The sequence below is a fragment of the Calliphora vicina genome, chromosome 1, assembly GCF_958450345.1.
Source record: "Calliphora vicina chromosome 1, idCalVici1.1, whole genome shotgun sequence".
Lineage (NCBI taxonomy): Eukaryota > Metazoa > Arthropoda > Insecta > Diptera > Calliphoridae > Calliphora > Calliphora vicina.
In genome coordinates, this window is record NC_088780.1 from 164,628,241 (window position 1) to 164,652,389 (window position 24,149).

The window sequence follows — 24,149 nt, forward strand, 5'->3', positions numbered from 1 at the left end:
TACAATGTCGCTTTTTTATTTAATTTTGAGTGAAATATTTTAGCCTTTTCTTCGCTGTTAATCCAGAAATTGGAGTTCCTTTAAATCTTTCCTTCCGGAACCATTCATAAACAGCAAAATCTACTTTTGTATATGCTTCCGAGTCATCATATGCAATAGAGGGAATTCCCCTTTTTCGTTTTATTCACATTGTTCAAATTGATTGTTCAAAGATAATCGAAAAAATTATGCTTATAATCACGGATAATAAAATAAAATCGATCCAAAAATATTTAAATTTTCTTTCCCGGTTAATTGATGTTGCCGGTTAATCGAATAATGGATAATCGAAGCCTCACAGTACTTTAATTTCAAGTAAAAGCGATTAGTAGTTTCAACATTGTGATAACTCTTTATTTATTTAAATTAACACAACAATTTAAATATTTCCTCTCTTTTAATACACGCACTTTAAAACATGTTAATACAGTTGAAGTTAGGTCTAACAGCGCTATCGATATACTAACTCCTCTGCAATTCGCTGTCACTATTTATATACACAGTGCCACCTTCTAGCAGTTTCATGAATTATCTAACGGACAAAACTGGAATGTTCTATTTCTAGAGCTTTCAACAGCTCAGTTATGGTTGTTATAACATTGCAGTTTGAAAGATCAATTCATTGTTAATAATTTAGGGACAACAATTTTCTTTTAACAGTTTTTTATTAAAATGTACCAACATTTTTAAGAGATTTGTGCTCGTTAAAATGATTTTCGGAAGTGAGCTTTGTATGGGAGCTATGAATAATTGTAAATACACGGATCGTTATACAATTTGGTGACATGACTTTTGTATATGTATAACATATTTGGATTGAATTTTATTTGAATACGAATATTTTTAAGAGATTTAAGCTAGTTAAAGTGATTTTCGGAAGTGGACCGATCGTCACAAAATTTGGTAGGCGCGAATTTAGCTTATATAAAACTTTTTTGTGCTCAATTTGGTTTATCTTTATAACTAAGATATTTATGAGAGCTTATCTATTTTTAGATAGGGCAATCGTATAGGGGCTAGTAGAAATAATGGACCGATTCCAACCAAATTCAATATGCTTCTTCCATGTGGCAATAGAAAAGCTTCTACCAAATTTTATCTTTGAAATTGCGACTTACAGTTTGATTACACTATGGTGGTGTAGGGTATAAAAATCATTTTGTGTACATAAAAGCTTTCGTTTGCTTTATATAACTCAGGAACGTTAAAAGCGAATTCAAAAATTGTTGTCTCTAAATTATTAAGAATTAATTGATCTTTCAAACTGCATTGTTAGTTTTATTCATTTTTATAAAAATTTTAAAAGTTATAATCCCTTATTTACAAAATTTATGGAAAAATTTCGAAAATTTGTAATGTAGGGCACATAAATCATCCAATTCATTACAAAAACTAAACAGGTTTGCACACAAAAATAAAGCATGTACATTTTTCTTTTAAACTGTGTCCTCAAAAGTAATGAAAATCGTGGGTCTTGGCAAAGTTGTGAATAAAACTCAAAAAAAGGCCGACAAACTCGTTTTTTGGCAAAAACTCGACTTGAGCAACCTCTAAACCACTTCCGAAAAATCTGAAAAAAATCTCAAAAATACTCTACCCTATAAGCTTTCAAATTATGCTTGAGCACCCATGAAAATAAGAAAATAAAAAAAAATGTTGGGACACACTAATGTATATCCGCACTTCGATCAGAAACAGGGGGATTTGAACTGTGGTTTTTCATATGTCAATTATTTTTAATAACTTTTTTATTTTTCCTCAGATATTATACATTTCTGTGCCACTGTGCATCGTTGAAAATCATGAGACAATCACATGAGTTAAACACAAACGCCAACATCAACACATACTTTAGCATTTTGTCTTATTTACTTGTTTGTAGTTGTTGTTATTCAACGATATAACTGCATAAAAGTGCAACAGTTTTGACACAGACTAACAACCATATATATGTGTATTAGGGTGGCACTTATTTTGCACTTTTCCGATTTTTGGTGCTCATAATGCAGAAAATCTTTTTTTTTTTAAATTTCTACTTTTACCCAAAACTTGAAATAAAATGTGCAGCATCTAAACGTTTTTCGATTTTGCTTAAATTTCTGCATTTAGATTTCAGATGACGGAAAACAATTTTAGTTCTTGGGATCATTGAAAATCCAAAAAGAGCTAAATAAGGGCCAACCTAATATGTATGCATGTTAGTACTCCCAAATATCCCAGCAGTTAAGCAGGTAGCCAATGTATCCCTTATAGACAGTAATTGTCTATAAGGGATACTTGACACGTATGTGCTCTTTGTAGTGCAGAGAGAGGATAATTGGTTACTTTATACACCTCAAGTAATCTATCGTGATGACAATTGTCGCTGAATTGTCTCCAAATAATCTGTAGTGTAGTCACTTTAAACTCTTTTATACAAATTGTGTTGATATAATTCTCATACAGTTTATTTTTGCTTAAGTATACTGATATTCCATGTAAAATAGCGTGAAGTGAATAGTCACTTTAGTGTCTCTTAGTAGCCTATAGTGAAGTCACTTTAAACGTTTATTTTGTACTGCACTTTGGAGATTTGTCGGATGAAGGTTTGTTTAGAAGCAATCGTTTATTTGACTGTCTGTGACTATTTGTGGTCAATTAGAACCCGTACAGTAACCAGTAAGGTATCTAGTACGTTGACTACTATCGGACAGTCTCATTGTAATCGAAAAGGATCGATTGACCCCCTGCTTAGGACTTGCACGTGTTAAAATAACTAGTCTCGTAGCTATTGAAGTAAATGATGGGTAAAATCACTAGTTTGGGACTGTCTCCTAGAACTGCTGGAATATGTTTATCAGCACAGTGTGTAATTTAATGTTATTTGTATGTTTGGCTGTCACATTAAAACATTTTATACTCCTCTACATTTTACATACTCTACTGCAGTTTTTGTTTAAATTTTATTGCCATATTGGGGGAACAATGGGAGTTAAGGGAGAGTTTTTTTTGGCAAATGTTTATTTGCTCCTCTAGTTACTACGAGCTGAGATAAATGATAATACTTGTGGAGTGCGTAAAGTGCATTGTGGCAAATATCAATGTTATTATCATTTAGCTAGAACAAACCACGCATCCCATTCCACTTTTGCCAACCAAGTTGCTATTTTAGTGCCGCCTGTTGGCTATGGCGGCCGTTTGTCTGTCGCTCCATTTTGTCTGCCAGTGTTTCTGTGTCATCATGTAGAGGCCATTAGCATCAATGCCATGATTTTAATCAAATTTTATCAACCACTATATGTATGAACGCATTTTGGTGGTTTTTAAAATCTATCAGGTTTTGTTCTTTTCTTTAAAGTCTGCCTCTTTCTGCTACTTATTTTTACCGGTAACCATTATTAAGTTGAAATTTTATTTTTACAAAAAAATCCTTGATGTGGTCAGATAATATTTTGTTTTGTTTTGTTGTCTTCAATTCTTTCGTTTTCATTAAAAAGGAAAAGTAGCTTAAGTTGTACTTTAATTACCAGTAATAAAGTAGTATTTAACAGACGTGTTCATTTTCAAAATTTCTTTTACTTAAAATGTATGTGTGTGTGTTTGTTTTTTTTCTTTTAATTTTCATTTAAAGGATATTTTACGTCAGTAAATAAATCGCCGGCATACAATTTTGTGGTTGAGATTTAATTTCATACCTGTTAAAAGGGTGAGTGTATGTGCGTGTGTCAGTGTTAAATACAAGATTGGTCATAAAGTTCTAGGAAAAAATGTATTAATAACAAAAAAAAAAACAGTTTTATAAGGGGTATTCAGATAGAGAATTAACATGAAAAAGGTTTTTAATTTGATAGCACTGTCCAATAGCATTTTTGGAACAGAATAGCTACCCTATATTTCTGAAAGGACATGTTGAGTAGATCATTTTTTTACAGTGGGTTTTAATTTTTTGATCGAACGGAGCATTATACTAACTGAAAAAAATGTTGTAAGTTAATGTCTAAGAGAATTCTTATTGATAGATTTATATTATGGAATTTTATGGGGTCATTTTCGTGGAAGATCTTAACCCTCTAGCTCTTCTCTTTAGAGGTCAATTTGAACCTTTTTTAGAGAAAATCAAAAAAAGTCCTTTAAAAAAAAACTGATTAAAATATTCTACAAAAATTCAAAAATTCGATAAAAATGTTCAGTCCAGTCAACTGTAATAAAAAAGCTACATAAAGTATGCAGTACAAATTTTTATATTTTATTTGCAAATAAATAAGAACAGGCAGGTGTATGTGGGTTGGAGAAACTTGAAGAACTAACATTAGTAAATGCCACCGGGCGAAGCCGGGGCAGTCAACTAGTTTAAAATATAAATAGTCCTAGAGAAAATCTTCAAAAAATATTCTTAAACATGTAGGTTATCACTTTTAGGTCAAGAGTTATTTAGGTTTATTTATTTATTATTTTTAATTTTGCTCGATTTTTTTTTTGGTTCGAAAAAAATACGGCCATTTTTACATGTTATAACTTTGGATGCGTGTAACTTTTTATAGGGAAGAGATAACTATTAAAAAGTTGTTTTTACAGTATTCAAAATTTTATTGCAGTGGGGCATAATCAAAATTTTTTGGAAATAAATCTGGCATTTCTAAACGGCCGGGATAAAATTATCCGATCGGGATTAAATTTGACGTGGGCGTAGCCAAGGAGTATTCGAGTTTAAGATATTAAAATGGGCCATACAAATGATCCAGGGGCGGCGCTATGGGAGCTCAAAGTAGGGTACCTTCGACATGTAAAATTTTTAAACACGAGCAATTTTTTTGTTTCCCATTCATTTCAAAGATTTTTATATTTTTGGAAAGCGCTTGGATAGATCTTGAAAAAACATGCTTGCGTGTGCTATTTATCTCTATGCTTTTCGAGTTATAGGCATTTCAAAATTGAAAATTTACAAATTTTGCCATACCTTGGTCCGCTTTTTTTAAAAATATGGGTTGTACTTTTGGACCGAATGGACTCGATTTTTTTTATTAGTTAGACAACTAAATTACGAATAACATACAGACGATTTCAGAGCAATATCGATTATGGATCCAAAAATAAACGATTTTCAATTTAAATATTCAATAAATAGTTGATTTTTGCTGTTTTTTGGGCGAAAAGATGACTTAAATCTTTTTTAATTAAAAAAAAACTTTTTTTAAGAACATATAACAATTTTATGTTTTTTTGAAAGATTTTTTTCTGAACATTTTGATAAAATAACATGTCCTATTCTTAGAATATGTCGCCCCTACGACCTTCGAAATTTGAAATATTTTGTATCAAAAATTCAATTCTGATCCCAAAGCTGGGATCAGAAAACAAAAAGCAGCTTTGGAAACCCCGAAGTAAATGTGGACCCTATGAGCAAAATTGTAAAAAATATAATTTTTGCGATTTTCGCTTAAATTTTTAGGAATTGTGGGATTTTTTTTGTTTCGATAAGGTAGTTTTTGGTCTTACAAAAAAAATTTCATGTGAATATCACGATTAGACTCAAAAATGTGCCAAAAATATAAAAATGTTTGAAAATGAATGGGAAACAAAAAACTGGCACGTGTTATCGCGATCGGATCAGCCGTTTACAAATGCCTGATTTATTTCCAAAAAAAAAATCGTCCATACAATTCGACCCAGCCTAATATTTATTGTTATGTGATTATGATTATTATACCCTTCACCATGAGTGGCAAGGGTATATATAAGTTTGTCATTCCGTTTGTAATTTCCACATTTTTCATTTGCGACCCCATAAAGTATATATATTCTGGATCGTTATAGATAGCGGAATCGATATAGCCATGTCCGTCTGTCCGTCTGTCCGTCTGTGTGTTGAAATCAACTTTCCGAAGCCCCCAAATAACATACATACATGATTCATATATCAATATCTCCGGAATTCTTCCGTCTCGGTTGCTATTTAAAATCGAGAAAATCGGTCCACAAATGGCTGAGATATAAGGAAAAAACCAGGACAACCTCGATTTTTTACCTATTTTTGACCTATATCTGGATTACTAAGTCATTAATATAGACAATATGGATATCTAATGATAGATATTTCAAAGACCTTTCCATCGACGTATATAAGACCATAGTAAGTTGGACCTGGGCTGAGATATAACCAAAAAAACCAATACACAATGTATTTTGTTATTGTTTTCCATGACGTCATGCAAATATATGTATAATAACAAACAAATCTTTATTTGTATGTATGTATGTGTTTTTTTGTCAATCTTCAGCAATGCGAATTTATATACCAGGTGGTGTCGATTCTACAACAAGTACAACATTTACAAAAACCACTTGCAATTTGTTTTTGTTTATGTGGTTTAAGCTGTCAAAGTTTGCCTGTTGTTTTTGTTACTTTTACGTTTGTTGTAGCATTCGCCGCAACAATCATAGGATAATTGACAGCTCAAACATCAAAACAACATTATCAACACCACTTGGAATATAAATTCGCCTTGAGAGAGAGCTTTTTATAATGTGTTCTCAAAAGAGCAACTCTCTCACGCGTACACAGAACCAGTGTTGCTAAATATTTTTTGAAGAAAACTTTTTATTTCTAAGTACATACTAAAATTACAAAACCCAATTCGTACATATATGCAGTGATGTTAACCGTACGGTAATTACCGTATTGTACGGTAATTTAGACCTCTGTACGGTATGCAGGTAATTTCTACATTTGTACGGTAATTTTAAAAGGTTTAAATTTTTAAAAATTATATCCCAAACGTTATATTTCTATAATGTGTCTACATATAATGTACATATTTCTCATTAAAATAATCATAAAACTTTGAGGATGATGATAACCAACTACCACTAGACAAAATATATCTAGGCGGTAAAGTAATCGCAAGTCTTTGAAGTATGGATATTTCAACATACAAATTAGTATTAAAAACTGATCGTCATAAATCCCCAATTGTTCGATACCAACATTTCTATAATTCCTTTAGTTTTGCATTTCCCAGAAGCTGTTGAAATGGATGAATTTAAATAAATAGATATGGAATTTATATTATAAGGCAAATAAATGATGTTGATAGAAATGGCATTCTGCTGTTTTACAAAAATGGTCCTATATTCAAAACCCACTATCTTTGATATTCACGAAAATTACTTTTTGATAGTAAAATGCTCAGTAAAACAGTACTCATCTATGGTGTGAATTTCTTACAACCATATTGTCTTTTGCTGTTTTATTTGCATTTTTGTTATTTCTCTATGTCTATCTTTTCAAATAATTTTCAAAAATTTTTTTGGAATAATTTCTTCTTGCAATTCATGTTTTCTTACTAATTTTTGAATGCTGAACATGAATTTTACATTTTTCAATCATTTACAAAAATTAATTACCATGAAAATATTTTACCATTTTGTTTTAGGAAAATATAATTTCCATGGCATAAAAATAAATCGTTAAAGTTAGAGTTTGCTTAAAAAAGTGTCTACTTTTAAAGTTTTTTTATCTTATGTTGTATTATTAGCCGTTTCTTAAATAAATTACGTTAAAAATTGACAGATGGCATAAATGAAATCAAAATAATTTAATTCTATTAAAATGCGAAATCCTCTATCTTTTCATTTTAATATACACATTGAATATTTTGAGAAGAAAATCCCTCTTGCATACCGAATTTTAATAACTCAAGTAATCCGCGAAAAAAAGTTTTTTGGCTTTCCTGAAAAGTTGTTTTTTAAGATAGAGAGTTTTGGATATAGGCCCTCGATATATTGAATTATAAAAATAAACCTGTTTCAATAAGAAAATATTATTATTTTTGTACTAAACTTTGGATACGGTAATTTTACCTAAAAAACGGTAATTTTTTAAGGCTGTACGGTAATCGAAATTAAAAAGTTAACATCACTGCATATATGTAATCAAGCTGAGATAATTTATGTGAATTTAGTGCTGGAGACACTTTCAATATATTCAAATCAATCTCCCCATTTAGTGAATGAATTTGGGGACTATCATTTTGAAATCATCTTTTCAACTTAATGATATCAATTTGCCAAAAAAAACTTTTTTTAAAAAAAATAAAACTTTTTGCGTCTCAAAAACCTTGCTAAAAAGGGAAAACTTAAGGTACGGTCACACACAGCTAATATTTGACGTTTATCGTCAAATATTTCATTGCCTGAATCTGACCACAAATAAAATTTAGAGCAAACAACAAAACAGATGATTTTAGTCAAACAAAATTATTTGTCGGCAAACAAAATATTTTCTTAATGTGAACAAAGTGTGACCACTAGCTACATAAATACCTAAAAAATATATAATTTGATCTTGCAAATATTTTTAAGGTTAAAGCACTTATTTCGAATTGTAAAGTAATCATTTTATTAGAGATTTATTGAATTTTGTTATCATATATTGAATTTAATTTTTCACTTTTTGTTTGACCAAACTGCTGCGAAAAAGAATCAGTAAATATATTTGCCGTGTGGTCGCACTATATCAAACACTTTCATAAAATAATTGTTTGATCAAATAGAAAAAAACAGAAAATTATTTGCTCAGCATGGCGGAAAAATAAGAGGAGATTATTTAAATATTTTTCGTACTAAATTAAAGACACAAATTCACTATTTTTTTTTAAACATACATAAATACATATTCAATATTTCTTGAATATTTGTTATTTAAATTATTTTCACTAAATAATTGCATCAATAAATGAAGTCTTCTTCTTCACATAAAAGTCATTCAGCCTAGGATGACATACTGGGAGAAAAACTAATTGAAGACATGAAGTCTATGTTGCGATTTTTGCAATTTTATGCGATTTATATTTTTATACGTTTAACATAGTCTGATGTTTGATTATTTTTTATTTATACATGGAGTTTGTCTATTTTCAAAATTTAAAATTGCTCATATGTACATATGGAATATTAACTGAAATTTTATACAGATTGAATTTAAAATCAAAGAAAATTTTTTATACATATGTACATAAATAGTATGAATTGATTGTAATTAAAAAATAATTCTTAAGCAGTATGATATGTTTAATTTTTTTTTACTGCAGAAGAAGAATATGTCTAATAGCATTTTTCACTTTTCTGATTTTAGTATCATACAAAAATTTTTATTATAAATTTTTAGATAATGCGATTGAGTTGGAATTAATTAAAAATTTATGTAAAAAAGGTAAACATTTCCATAAAATTTAACAATATTTGTGAACATGTTCTTATTCTGAATGAAAAAAGTTTGGAAAAAGTCGTGTTCGATTAATAATATGTATTAAAAAACCAATAAGCATGTTTACTGGAATTCAAGTTGATAGCAAGTGTAATTCAAGCCTTGAGTTATAGTCAAGCAATTGAATTACAGTTGTATTACACTTTATTTCAATAGCATTCTCCAGTAAAAAGGAAACATAAATTCAAGACATATGTTTTTTGTTTGAAAAATATTTAATATTTCAAATATTTTTCAAGTATAAAACATGATTACATTTCCATTCAATTTCAATTATGAATTGTGATAGTAATATAATATAATAAATAAACATTTAATAATTATATTATTAAATTGTTCAAGCTTGTGTTCTTTTCGCGATTTGTTTTCATTATTTAGCGATTTTTAATTTAAGATATAGCAACACTACTTTTGCGATAACACATGATGCAACAGCTGTTATTTGACGCTGTTTGATCTTGCAAATGAATTGCAAGATCAAATAAAAAAATACCCAAAATGAAGAAAAATATTTGCTGTTTAGTGGTCACACATTGGTCACATTACAAGAATGTTTTCATATTGGCAAATAAATTTGTTTGACCAAATTCAGCTGTTTTCTTGTTTGCAGTGCAAAAATATTTTGTGTTCAAACTAGAAACATAAAATATTTGACGCTTAAATAAAAGTACTGAAATTTCATAATTCTTTCAAATGTAAAGCAAAATCTGGTAATATTTTACTTTCTAGAAATGTCTTTTTTATTGATGAAAGAAATTAAAGTTGTTTTGCAGCTTTATTTAATAATTATTTAGAACAAATATTACCATAAATGTGACCACAAGTCAAATATATTTTCCCCTTTGTGTGTTTGATAGTATTTCGGTGTAGTTTGATTAAACAAATATGGCAAATAAATGTGTACAGTGTGAACACAAAATCAACCCATGAATTATTTGATGTAGTTTTGATCAAACACATGAAACATCTTGAGTCAAATAATTTGCGTAGTCTGACCCTACCTTTAACATATGGTAACACTGCACAGAACACATATTGTACAAAAACAACAACCACGTTGTTTGAGCACGTTGCTTTTGCGCTTATTTCATTTTTGTTGTTGTTTGTTGCTATTGTCAACAAATAATTGAGCAACGCAACCACTCCCAGCAAGGCGAATCTATAGAAGGTGACGACAGATCTACAACATGTACAAAAACAACAGGTACTTTGTTTTTGTTAAAAGATAGTCGTACTGTCAAAGTTACCTGTTGTTGTTTTTGCTTTTGGGTTTGTTGTATTTTTCCCCACAACAATCACAAGTGAAATGACAGTTCACTTGTCTAAACAAATCGCCTTGACTCCCATATTGTTATTCTATTTTTTTAGCCGTTTTTAAACATGAAAGTAAATAACAAACATTTCACAAAAAGCTTTTTGTTCGATTGTTGTGTTTAATTCTTTTAATACCCTTCATCATAAGTGGCAAGGCTATATACTTATGTATATGTAAGTTTGTCATTCCGTTTGCAATTTCTATAAAATTTTATGAAATTTCAACAGATTATGTAAACGATTCTATATTGGATTTGCTGTTACGGTTCCATATGTGTTCTCCTATTTTAAGATATACTTTTAATCTTATATACAGGGATGGAAAATTATATTTTTGTTCCGTATTAAAATACATAGTATTAAAAAATACTTTCTTCATCACCAGAGTACTTAAAATTTTAATATTACTGTAGCTTTATGTTGTAAACAGTCGTCTGTTATCACAAAATTGTCTATAGAAAGTGCTGTTGAATACGAGATTTTCATACGATTTTCTATAGAAAATACTGTTATACACAACATGTCCAAAAAATATAGTTATAGACAAGATTTTCTACAGAAAATTATTTTATTTTCTATAGAAAAATGTTACACTCAAGATTTTCAACAGAAAATATAGTTATACTTAAGATTTTCTACAGCAAATATTGTTATACACAAGATTGTTTATAGAAAATATTGTTCTACGCAAGATTTTCTATAGCAAATATTGTTCTACACAAGATTTTCTATAGAAAATATTCTTCTACACAAGATTTTCTATAGAAAATATTGTTCTACACAAGATTTTCTATAGAAAATATTGTTCTACACAAGATTTTCTATAGAAAATATTGTTCTACACAAGATTTTCTATAGAAAATATTGTTCTACACAAGATTTTCTATAGAAAATATTGTTCTACACAAGATTTTCTATAGAAAATATTGTTCTACACAAGATTTTCTATAGAAAATATTGTTCTACACAAGATTTTCTATAGAAAATATTGTTCTACACAAGATTTTCTATAGAAAATATTCTTCTAAACAAGATTTTCTATAGAAAATATTGTTCTACACAAGATTTTCTATAGAAAATATTGTTCTACAGAAGATTTTCTATAGAAAATATTATTATAGACAAGATTTTCTACAGAAAATTTTGTTATACTCAAGATTTTCTACAGAAAATTTTGTTATACTCAAGATTTTCTACAGAAAATATTGTTCTACACAAGATTTTCTATAGAAAATATTGTTCTACACAAGATTTTCTATAGAAAATATTGTTCTACACAAGATTTTCTATAGAAAATATTGTTCTACACAAGATTTGCTATAGAAAATATTGTTCTACACAAGATTTTTTTTGTGGAAAAGTAACGAGACAATGAACTGAAAAGTAAAATTTCAACCATAAACTATGTTGCAAGAAGTTACGTTGCACCAACAGAAAGACAACATGCATTCGAAAATGTTGGAATTATATTTTTTTCTATAGAAAATGTTGTTCTACACAAGATTTTCTACAGAAAATGTTGTTCTACACAAGATTTTCTATAGAAAATATTATTATAGACAAGATTTTCTACAGAAAATTTTGTTATACTCAAGATTTTCTACAGAAAATTTTGTTATACTCAAGATTTTCTACAGAAAATGTTGTTCTACACAAGATTTTCTACAGAAAATGTTGTTCTACACAAGATTTTCTACAGAAAATGTTGTTCTACATAAGATTTTGACCTATATCTGTATTATGGATATCTAATGATAGATATTTCAAAGACCTTTGCAACGACGTATATAAGACCATAGTAAGTTGGACCTACAATGGGTCAAAATCGAAAAAATAATTTTTAACCCAAATTTTTTTTTTCACTAAATTTAAAAAAAAAATTAAAAAACAATTTCGAAAAAAAAATTCCAAAAAATTAGAAAAATAAAATTGAATTTGTGTTTACCTAAAAATATTTAAAATTTTATTTTAAAGTATAATTTGGTGAAGGGTATTTAAGATTCGGCACAGCCGAATATAGCTCTCTTACTTGTTTTAGTATAATATTGTTACGAAATTGTACTATAAATTTGAATTTAAAGATCTGTGAAGACTGCTCGCAATATTCATTATGTTTATAAACATTTCCATCAGTAGAAAATTTTTCTTATTACCAATAAAAAAAATCGAATTAACCTGAAAAAAGCTCTAGAAATAGAACATTCTAGTTTTGTCCATTAATAAGATAATTCATGAAACTACTAGAAGATGGTACTGTGTGTATAAATAGTAGCAGCGGGTTGCAGTCAGTCAGTTTATCATAGGCGCTGTTAGAATTAACATTAACTGCATACCAGTGTATTCTTGTACAATATAAAGTGTGTATTAAAAGAAAGTTGTGTAAATTTTAATAAAATAAATAGTTTATACAATTTTAACCCAGATATGCCGACTGATTGAGCTTGATCATTTTAAAAGTACTTTTGTATTATTTTGGAAGCAAATGAGAAATAAAAAATATTGAAAATATAGTTTTTTAAAAATTTATTGAAAAATTTGGTTTTTTAAGTCGTCCTATATATAGGACATTGGGGTCACAACAACAAAACTAAAACGCAATAATGAAACATATAACAATCAAGCTACTCTTCATAAATATAAATTCAAACGAGATACATATGTCCATAATGACTGAATATGGGCATTATGAAAATATCACAAATTAAAAATTTAATAACTCAAAAATAGTAGCAAAAAATAATGCGATCACACAATCTCCCATGAGGTATTGGTGAGTACTCAGTATGTGAACAAAAAAAGATGGTATTTTCATAAACGCGACGTATCCTTGAAATATTATTGTCTAAAATTTGCTTATTATCCTTAATAACAGGATAGATTGTAAATAAAGATTATCATAATATTAATAGGCAAGTCGATTTCTTTAGACCCCTTTTACGCTCACATTATACATTCAATTTAGGAAAAAAAATATACCATTTTAAAGGGATTTATTCACAGAAGTGCAGAATATATATTTTATTGAAATCGGTTCAGTTTTTTAGGAGTTATAAGCGTTTTAAGACGTTACTAACACATATGCAAAAACGTGTACATGTGAACCTTAAGCTAAAAAGTAAACAAAGCAATGCGTGTTTTTGTTGTAAATAAATAAGAGAAACAATTAAACAGTATTTATTTCGCTCTGTTTTAAGTGAGAGTTGTTATAAAAAACAAAGAAGAAGACTTTAGTAATTTAAAGTCACTTAAAAAAAATATATTTTGAAGGTGTTTTTTTTTATTTTCCAACTCCCATATGCATAAGCAATTTTTAAATTTATCAAAGGTTTATAAAACAAAATTTCCATTCAAAATTGTTCTTATAAACCTTTGACAAATTTAAAAACTTTATATTCATATGGGGGTAAATATGTAATTGTACATAAGTAAAGAGTTATTTTATAATATTTGCAGAACTATTATTGTGACGGTTTTCAAACTTCATACGCATCAATTTCTTATCACTGCATGAAGCTCAGTCAAAAATGGTACGGGTACAAATGGTGAGTCACCTCCCATACAAAGTAAATTGTTATTTCTAAATATTTTGTGAAATATAATTGCAAGATTTTTAAAATTTTGTCTAAATAGCACTTTTATCATTTTGCATAGTTTCACTGAAAATTTTCGGGATTGGAATAGTGGGCGTGGCACACCCAATACAAAGTAAATATTTAATTTCGAATATCTGGAGAACTATAATTGTAAAAGTGTTTAAACTTTTTACGAATTAATTTCTTATTAATGTGCGGAGTTTAGCTGAATATAGACGGAATAAGATTAGAGGGCGTAGCACCTCCTATACAGAGTAAATATTGATTTCGAATATCTGGGGAACCAAAATGGTCGGAAAAGGAGGTGAGTCAACTCTCATACAAAGTAATAATTGCAAGGTTCTTCAAACTTTGTCTGCATAGCTCTCTTACCATTTAACATAGATTGGCTGAAAATGGTCGGGATTGCATTAGTGGTCGTGGGGCAAAGTAAATAATTAATTTTGAATATCTAGAGAACTATAATTAATTCTAAAAGTATTTAAACTCTGTATCAATCAATTTTTTACCATTCTACGGAAGTGAGCTAAAAATGAATTTATTCCTGATTCCTTTTCGAAGTTTAGCTAAGCATGATCGGCTTAGTAGGAATTACCCCTCCCTTATAAAGGAAAGTTAAAGTAAAGCTTCATATTTACATAAAAGGTTTAAAAATGGTTGCGATCAGAGCAGTGGAGGGGTATCTCCCATACCAAATTAGTTAGTTATTTTCGAATATCAAGTGAACTGTAATTGAGAGATTCTCAATATTTTGTATATGTAGTTAGGTTTTATCAGAAATCCATTCATATTTTTTTAATTTTAATATGGTAGGGGTAGTGAAGTGCACCGGGTTATACTAGTTATAAAAAAATATTCGATTTAAATATTTTGCAATAAAACAAAACAGTGAAAATGCCCCTTTGAATACCCTTAATATTTTGCTCAATGTTTTAATCAACACATCAACACTTTATACATAAATATCCTTGCGCACACATACGCCTATGGGTATCCATAAAAGATTTTAATATAGTCCGACTATAACATCTTCTGGCATATGTCTGTGTGTGTGAGTGTGTATGTGTTTATGTATTTGGGTGTGTAAGTGTGTGTAAAATGCTTTTAAGTTCACTTAATGTGTTAATAAGGTGGTCAATTTCCTTTTCATTATTCATTGCAATTTTCATCATGCCAGCAACCGTATTTCGACAGTGTTAATGCAAACATTATGAACTCAATGTCTTCACCCCTCCTTCACTGGCTTTAAGACAATTTTGTTGTCGCGCAAATACAATTTAATGGAATGTTACAGCACATTTACACCGACACATATGTATGAAAGTAATGTTTTAATTATATGTATTGTAGTGTGTAAATTATACATACATATGGGTGACATATGAAGAAACAGGGTTAAAAAACAGGTTGTTCCAAATTAATTAAGGGAAATTGGTAAAAAGCCTCTTTAGTTTGCATTGTCTTTTTAATTCCATTAATTGTCACAGAATAGATTTCAAAATATACACAATTATTAGATGGGACAAAAAAGTTGTCATTGCTCTCAACTCCAAATAAATTTGCCCAACAAATTCGAATGTGGTTGGACTAGCTTGGCAACAATTTTTCGACATTTGAATTATTTGAAGGCCTTTAAATTTCTTTTTTCACAGTTACTGATGATGTAAATTCAGAAGTATGAGTGATAACAGATCAAGCAACTAAAGCTTAAGGGCGGGTCAAAAATTCCGTGAATGAAACACAGGTTTTTGGACAGAATTCGATGAACCATAAACACTCTGTGCTTTTTTTATTGAATGCTTGAAAATCCCTTAAAAAACCTGCGGTTTACAATATTTTCAAATTAATATAGATAGATATATTAACCAGAGCACACTGACGGCAAAGTTTTGGAAAAAACATAAACGATGACTTCAGTAAATATTATTGTTTAGCAAAATTTCAGTAGATGCCAATAAATTATTTTTAAAGACTATAGAAAAGGTGGTTAGTAAAGTGACCACTAAACTGCAAAGAGTTTTTTTGAGCTGTTTTTACAAATACTTGACTTCATGTTATATTTTTCTTAAGTTTCATCAAAATCGATTTATAAATATATAACATTACGCTATCTTTCCATGAGCAATTCCAAATATTGAAAAATTTGACCTTTGACCTTCACGATTAACGTTTTCCCATTTTAGTAAAACATTCAGACTTTATTTAAAATTAGCTCGACTATAATATTCTGAAAAGATTTTATTTACTTCAAATTCCTAACAGTAAGGAAATTAAATTTTTTTTTTTTAATTTTAAAAATTATTTTTTTTTTAATTTAAAAAAAAAAAAAAATTGTTTGCTGAAAAAAAATTCGGGTTAATAAATATTTTTCGATTTTGATCCATTGTAGGTCCAACTTACTATGGTCTTATATACGTCGTTGTAAAGGTCTTTGAAATATCTATCATTAGATATCCATATTGTCTATATTAATGTCTTAGTAATCCAGATATAGGTAAAAAAAATCGAGGTTGTCCAGGTTTTTTTCCCCATATCTCAGCCATTTGTCGACCGATTTTGCTGATTTTAAATAGGAAACTTCTCGAAAGCATGCCTGACAGAATTATTGAAGATTTGGATCCCGAAGATATCTGGGGTCTTCAGAAAATTTATTTCAACAAACAGACGGACATGCCTTAATCGACTCCGCTATCCATAAGGATCCAGAATATATATACTTTTTAGGGTCGGAAATGAAAAATGTAGAAATTACAAACGGAATGACAAACTTGTCTCGAAGGTGAAGGGTATAAAAAAATTTAAAAACTTGAAAATGAAGTTTTGAAACTGCCGTTAAAAAAATTAATTTTTTTGGTCATACCAGCGTGAATAGGTTAACGGTATCTTACTTAATTTATTTTCTCCTCAAGTCTTGCAGTAAGTAGTCTGTTATCAATGGCTGGCAAACACAAACTAAATGACGCAGCTTGTTCAAATTTTGACAGTAGTCAACTGACAGATGCCTGTTAACAGGACCAGTATTGACCTTTCAGTTAAGAGACGGGAAAGTCTAAAAGTCTAGGACTTTTTGACTTACCCTCGTATTAAAAAAATTATTAACGATTTATTTCATTAAACAGTTAACAAAAAAAGTTTTTCGAGAACTGAATTTTGAAACAAAGAAACTTTTTATTTTATTTATGCTGAGAAGAAACTTCGAACATATTTTTTTGGCTTTAAATAAAAGGAGTCATCCTAATATTTAAATATGAAATATGTGTGTATACGAGTATATTTTATAATAAAAAATAATTTTTAAACATGAAATTATGTGTGTTGGCAGCTTATGTTTAAGCACTGATACTTACATACTTATGTTAATTAACACAAAATAAAATTAACACAAAATTTAAACATAAAAATACTGGCATAATAATTACAAACATACCTATTCATAACTATAATGTGCCCCTTCGAAGCTGTTGCCAGCGTACGCATCAGTTTCAAACCCTCACGCAAACAGATGGTGGTAGCGAACACATTCAAATCGTACAAATCCTTTATTTCTTTCGATGTAGATTCTAAAATATTCAACAAAAGAAAATAATATTAAATTATTTAGCATCTTCAAGCAATAGTTAATATTTGTTTCAATATTTTGTGAAACAGCAACATACCGCTTAAAAAATTCGCCTTAATTATACCAGCATTACAAATCAATATACTAATTGCCCCATAAGTGGTGCGTATCCAATTAAAAGCTTCCAAAATACTGCCTTCATCACTTAAGTCGCAATGATGAGAATAGATTTTACCATAACCTTCAATGTCTTTGTTTAAATCCTGAAATGAATAATATAGCAAATTTAGTTTGATGACTTATATTTAAAAATTTATAATTCCACACAAAAAATCTTAAATCGAGAACATGCGATCACTAATATTTCAGATCAAAAATCGATTTTTTAGAAGAAAATCCCAAAAAGTCTTAAATCACTAATAACTTTGTAAATAAGCGTTTAAACGAGAAAACGAGCTCTATCCCTGATCACTTATATTTTTGACTAAAAATAAAAAAAATTGTAAAAAACTTTCTAAAAAGCGTTACAAAATAACAGCGAATTCAATCACTAAATTTGTTTAATAAAAATCAATTTTTTTTAATGAAAAACTCAAAAAATCTTAAATCGTCAATAACTTAGCAAATACGATTTTAATCCAGATCTATGATCTCAAATAATTTTAACCAAAAATCGGTTTTGTGTATGAAGTACACGCATACACGCAGAGAAAAAATATAGTTGGGCATGGTTACTGTAACCATTTCAATATTGTTACAAGTTTTTTAACTATATTATAGTCACAGTGACCATTTACATGATTGTGGTAACCATAATATGGTTAACTTACGATTCACATGATTGTCTCAACCATATATATGGTTACAGTAAACATATATATGTTTGTGATAACCATTTATATGATGAAGGACTTATTATATTATGGTGCTCTCGGCTTTAGGCTTATCATAATCTGAGAACAACATAAAATTATTCATCATAAATATGGTTGCCACAAACATATATATGTTTACTGTAACCATATATATGGTTGAGACAATCATGTGAATCGTAAGTTAACCATATTATGGTTACCACAATCATGTAAATGGTTACTGTGACTATAATATAGTTAAAAAACTTGTAACACTATATAAATGGTTACAGTAACCATGCCCAATTATATTTTTTCTCTGCGTGTAGATAAGAGTTTGATCGATAAAAGAAGCTTGATGAGTATTACTTGTATTTCTCACCCAAAATCGAATTTATATATGAGGAGCCGCAGAACAAAAGGTACTTTTTTGAAAATTGATTTTTTCTAGAAGATTTCCACCCAAATATAAAAATACCAAAAAATAAATTTGTAAAAAAATTCGAAAAGGTAGCTTTTGTTCTGCGGCTCCTCATATGAAAAACTCAAAATGTCATCAATAACTTGTTAAGTAAGCGTTTAATTTAGAAAATGTGCTTGATCTGCGATCACTCATTTTTCTCTCCGAAAATATATATTTTATCTGAGAAACTTAAAAAATCATAAATATTTAATCTGGGAAAGGAGCTCGAATATGATCTCGATATGTGAATCCTCATATTTCTCGATAGTGTATTGTAAATAAGCGATTAATCATCCATCTCTGATCACTTGTATTTTCAACCAAAAATCGATCGTTTGTACAAAACGCTGAAAAACGCCCAGAATATGCGGCCAGACATGAAACCCTAATATTCCATAATAACAACGCTAGGCCATATTTTGCAATACCTGTTAAAAACGATTTAGAAAGAAGTGGTTGGGAAGTTTTGTCTCCCCGCATTATAGTCCAGACCTTGCCCCGTCCGATTACTATTTGTTTCGATCAATGCAGAACGCTCTCTCTCTGGGATACACTTCACTTTGGAACATAGTATTGGATATTGACTTGATTTATTCAAAATAAATGCTAAAAAAATGAAAAAATGACGCATTTATAAGTCATACATCCAATAATTATGTAAATAAATAAGCGTCTAAATCAATATTTTATATAAATTGTAACTCCAAAAATTTTAAAATTTTCGATTACTTTATACATAAGTATTTAATGAAAAAGGGGCTCGATCAGTGAACACCGAATTATACTTTAAAATACATTTTTTTTTATTTTTTGGTAAACAAAATTTAAAATAAAATTCATTAGTGAAAAGCATTTTATAATATAACAACTTTTTTTGGTGAAAAAAAAAATCGGGGTAAAAATATTTTGACCCATTGTAGGTCCAACTTACTATGGTCTTATATACGTCGTTGCAAAGGTCTTTGAAATATCTATCATATATTAATGACTTAGTAATCCAGATATATGTCAAAAATCGAGGTTGTCCTGGTTTATTCCTTATATCTCAGCCATTTGTGGACCGATTTTAAATAGCAACCGAGCCGGAAGAATTCCGGACATATTGATGTATGAATCTTGTATGTAAGTTATTTGGGGGGTTCGGAAAGTTGATTTCAACAGACAGACGGACATGGCTTAATCGACTCCGCTATCTATAAGGATCCAGAATATATACTTTATAGGATGGGAAAATTATATTTTGGAAATTATAAACGGAATGACAAACTTATATATACACTTCTCACGAAGGTGAAGGGTATAAAAATCTAAAAGCGTCAATCACTAGAGATTTTTGGTAATTATTCGAACGGTATATTTTATAATTTTTAAAGTAAATTTAATTCATTTATTATAATTACTCAATAAATAGCTCTACTCATACTTCTCAATGAAAATCGATATTTTTACTGAAAAAAAATCTAATATCAATAACTTTGCAAATAAGTGTTTAAACTAGAAAAGGTGCTCGATATGTGGTCCCTCATATTTTCCGATATTGTCTTTTAAATGAGCGATTAATCATCCATATGTGATTGTTCATATTTCCTACCAAAAAACTATCTTTTGTACGAACAACCTTAAATCTACAATAACATTGTAAATAAGCATTTAATAAGCATCTAGTAAATAAGAGTTTAATCGAGAATATTACTTGTATTACTTACCAAAAATAGATTTTTTCTATGACAAACTCAAAATATATAAGATCACCAATAACTTGCTAAATAAGAATTTAATATAGAAAAGGAGCGCGATATGTGGTCCCTCATATTTCTTAATACTGCTTTTTAAATAAGCGTGATCACTCATATTTCCAATCAAAAATCGATCGTTTGTACCAAAACCCATAAATCTTTAATAATTTTGTAAAAAAAAGCTTTTAATCGGTAAAGGACGTCGAGTTGTAATCACTTATCGAACTTTTATATGAACTATGTAGGGTTTAAACGAGAAAAATCTATCCGTAATCAATTTCTCACAGACATTTTATATATAAATGGGCTTTTAATATAGAAAAGGAGCTCAATTTGTGACAAATATCGCCCAGGTCAGCCAAAAAAGTTTGAAGACCAAGAATTGGAGGCATTACTCTTCTCCACACGCAGAGAAAAAATATAATTGGCATGGTACTGTAACCATTTAAATAGTGTTACAAGATTTTTAACAATATTATAGTCACAGTAACCATTTACATGATTGTGGTAACCATAATATGGTTAATTTACGATTCACATGATTGTATCAACCATATATATGGTTACAGTAAACAAATATATGTTTGTGGCAACCATATTTATGATGAATAATTTTATCATAATATGTTGTTCTGAGATTATGATAAGCCTTAAGCCGAGAGCACCATAATATGATAATTCCTTCATCATATGAATGGTTGTCACAAACATATATTTGTTTACTGTAACCATATATATGGTTGACACAATCATGTGAATAGTAAATCAATCATATTATGGTTAAAACAATCATGTAAATGGTTATTGTGACTATAATATTGTTAAAAAACTTGTAACAATATTGAAATGGTTACAGTAACCATGCCCAACTATATTTTTTCTCTGCGTGCATGAAGATTGTTCTAAAACTCAACTCAACTCAAGAGAGGAGAAGCCAAGAGATCTTGAAATATGATTTTGCATGTCCGATGCTTGAACGCTACAAAAGAAAATCATTTTTACACCGACTCATTGCTTGCGATGAAAAATGGATCCATTACGATAACCCGAAGAGTAAGAGATGGTATTTGAAGCTAGGCCAACCAGCCGAATCGACACCAAAGCCAAATATCCATGGCACTATGGTAATTCTCTGTATATGGTGGGAGCAAAAGGGTCCTCTCGGAAAAAATTGTACAGCAAACAATATTTGAAATTTTTTTATTTTTTTTAATTTTTAAATTTTTTTATTAGTGAAAAACATTTTATAACAAAAATAATTTTTTGGTGAAAAAAAAAAAATTCGGGGTAAAATATATTTTTCCCAATTTTGACCCATTATAGGTCCGACTTAATTTGGTCTTATTACGCCGTTGAAAAGGTCTGTGACGGACACTCCGCTATCTATAACGAACCTGAATGGGATCACAAATAAAAAATGTAGAAATTACAAACGGAATGACTTATATATACCCTTGCCACTCATGGCGAGGGACATAAAATCTTAAAAAATCTTCCTCATATCCTCAATAACTTGGAATATAATCGTTAAATTCAAAAAAGGAGCTCGATCTGTGGTCACTCAAATCATAATCACTTTATTAATGAGTATTTAATCGATAAAAGGAGGTTATTTACAGAAAAGGAGCTCTATCTGTGATCACTCATATTTCTCATCAAACTTAATTTTTTACCATAACAAATTTTAACGCCACAAATCACCGCCCTAAAATTAAAATTTATACATTTAAATATCTTAATGTCCAATAAGCACCAAAGCCCCAAAAAATCAAGCACTTGAACATTTTGTTGGAATTTGACTTGAATGCAAATGTAATTATGTCAAAAAACATATGGCTTTAATTTATGTTTTCTTTTTATTGGCGAATGCTATTCAAATAAAGGGTAATACAACTGTAATTCAATTGCTTGACTATAATTCAAGTCTTGAATTACACTTGCTTTCAACTTGAATTCCAGTAAAAATGCTTACATATGTAGGTAAAATTGTTGATTTTTCATTATATTAAATTCGTTGAACTTTTATTCGTCATCCACTTTCAACTTACATCTATCAATTTAGTACGTCGTGCTAAGCCAATAACTAGTACACCAGCATTTGCCAATTTTATAGCAATTTTAGCTCCAATACCACTTGAGGCTCCCGTTATAACAGCCACTTTTGTTTTCCAATATTGAGACATTATATTGTTTATTGATGTACCACTTTTTTTTTTGCCCGCAATTCAATGAAAATTACAACCGACAATTTATAACTGACAATCACTTGCTTTGACAACTGGCTGAAAACTGCATACAGTGCAGTTAAAGTAGCTGTAATATAAATTTTGAAATCTGTGATCTTTGATCACAAATTAAAATGTGAGTGAGTGAGTATTACTCTCTATATGAATTTACCCATACAATTGTAAGTATGTTTGGTGTACATATTTTCATATAAAGATAATTATAGTATTAAATTCCCTTTAATTTGTTTATAAAAGTATTTAATTGTGTATCTATGTGTGTCTGTGTGCTGGCAGTTTTGCAATTTAAGTTTTATTTATTTTTTTTTATATTTTATCGTGTCACTTTTGTCATGACAAAACCGCAGTATTTCATTTATAACTGTTTTTGTTCATTGATTCATTTTAACTCACTCTTCTTCTCTCTAGTTTTTCACCCCTGATATTTGTTATGGGCGTATGTGGCAGAGTTTTAGGGGCCAAGTGGTGGGTTTTCGCAAATCACTTTTCAATTGGAATAAAGTTTTTGCTCCCTATACTAGGCAAATTTATAACAATCGGTCGGTGTGGCTTTTGATTGGGTATAGTAATACATTTCATTAACTTTTGTCTAATTAGTAGTAATTACTTTTAAATGACTACTTCATACTGCCAGCATTACTTAGAAGTTGTCTGGTAATGACTGACATTTAATCAGATATATAGCTCTTTCTGTTGGGTTGTTACTAAAAGGAATTTTCGTTAATATTGTTACATTTTTACCTTTTAAAAACGTGGTTTATTTCCTTTAAATAAACCGGATACTTTTGATGGCAAATAAAAACAGTTTAGTAGTTTAAAATTGTAACAACTCGTTATTTATTTAAATGTACAACAACAGACAACACGCCATCTTTCGTGAACCTTCTACGATGATCTTAACGGACAACTACTATATTCGAATTCTAGAGCTTTCGATGTTAATGTTCGCAGCTTAAACATTCACTGTTACCATACTTTCAAACAATGCTAACAACATTGTCCATAAGTAGAAGCTTCTACTAATGGAAATGTTTATAAACACGCTGAATGTTGCTGACAGTTGCTACAGAACGTTAAATTCAAAACACTATTGCAAATTCG

General features: G+C 29.3%; 1 protein-coding gene across 1 annotated transcript in view; it reads right to left on the reverse strand.

The window, feature by feature from the left end:
* Positions 1 to 23,034, reverse strand: part of rdhB (retinol dehydrogenase B) — a 53,378-nt gene extending 30,344 nt beyond the window's left edge. The window contains exons 1-3 of the mRNA XM_065511496.1: positions 22,851 to 23,034; positions 17,847 to 18,012; positions 17,618 to 17,750 (exon numbers count right to left, since the gene is read on the reverse strand). Coding sequence (XP_065367568.1) covers positions 17,618 to 17,750; positions 17,847 to 18,012; positions 22,851 to 22,985 — 434 coding nt within the window. The 5' untranslated portion in view covers positions 22,986 to 23,034. The remainder of the gene's footprint in view (positions 1 to 17,617; positions 17,751 to 17,846; positions 18,013 to 22,850) is intronic.
* Positions 23,035 to 24,149: the final 1,115 nt, after the last annotated feature.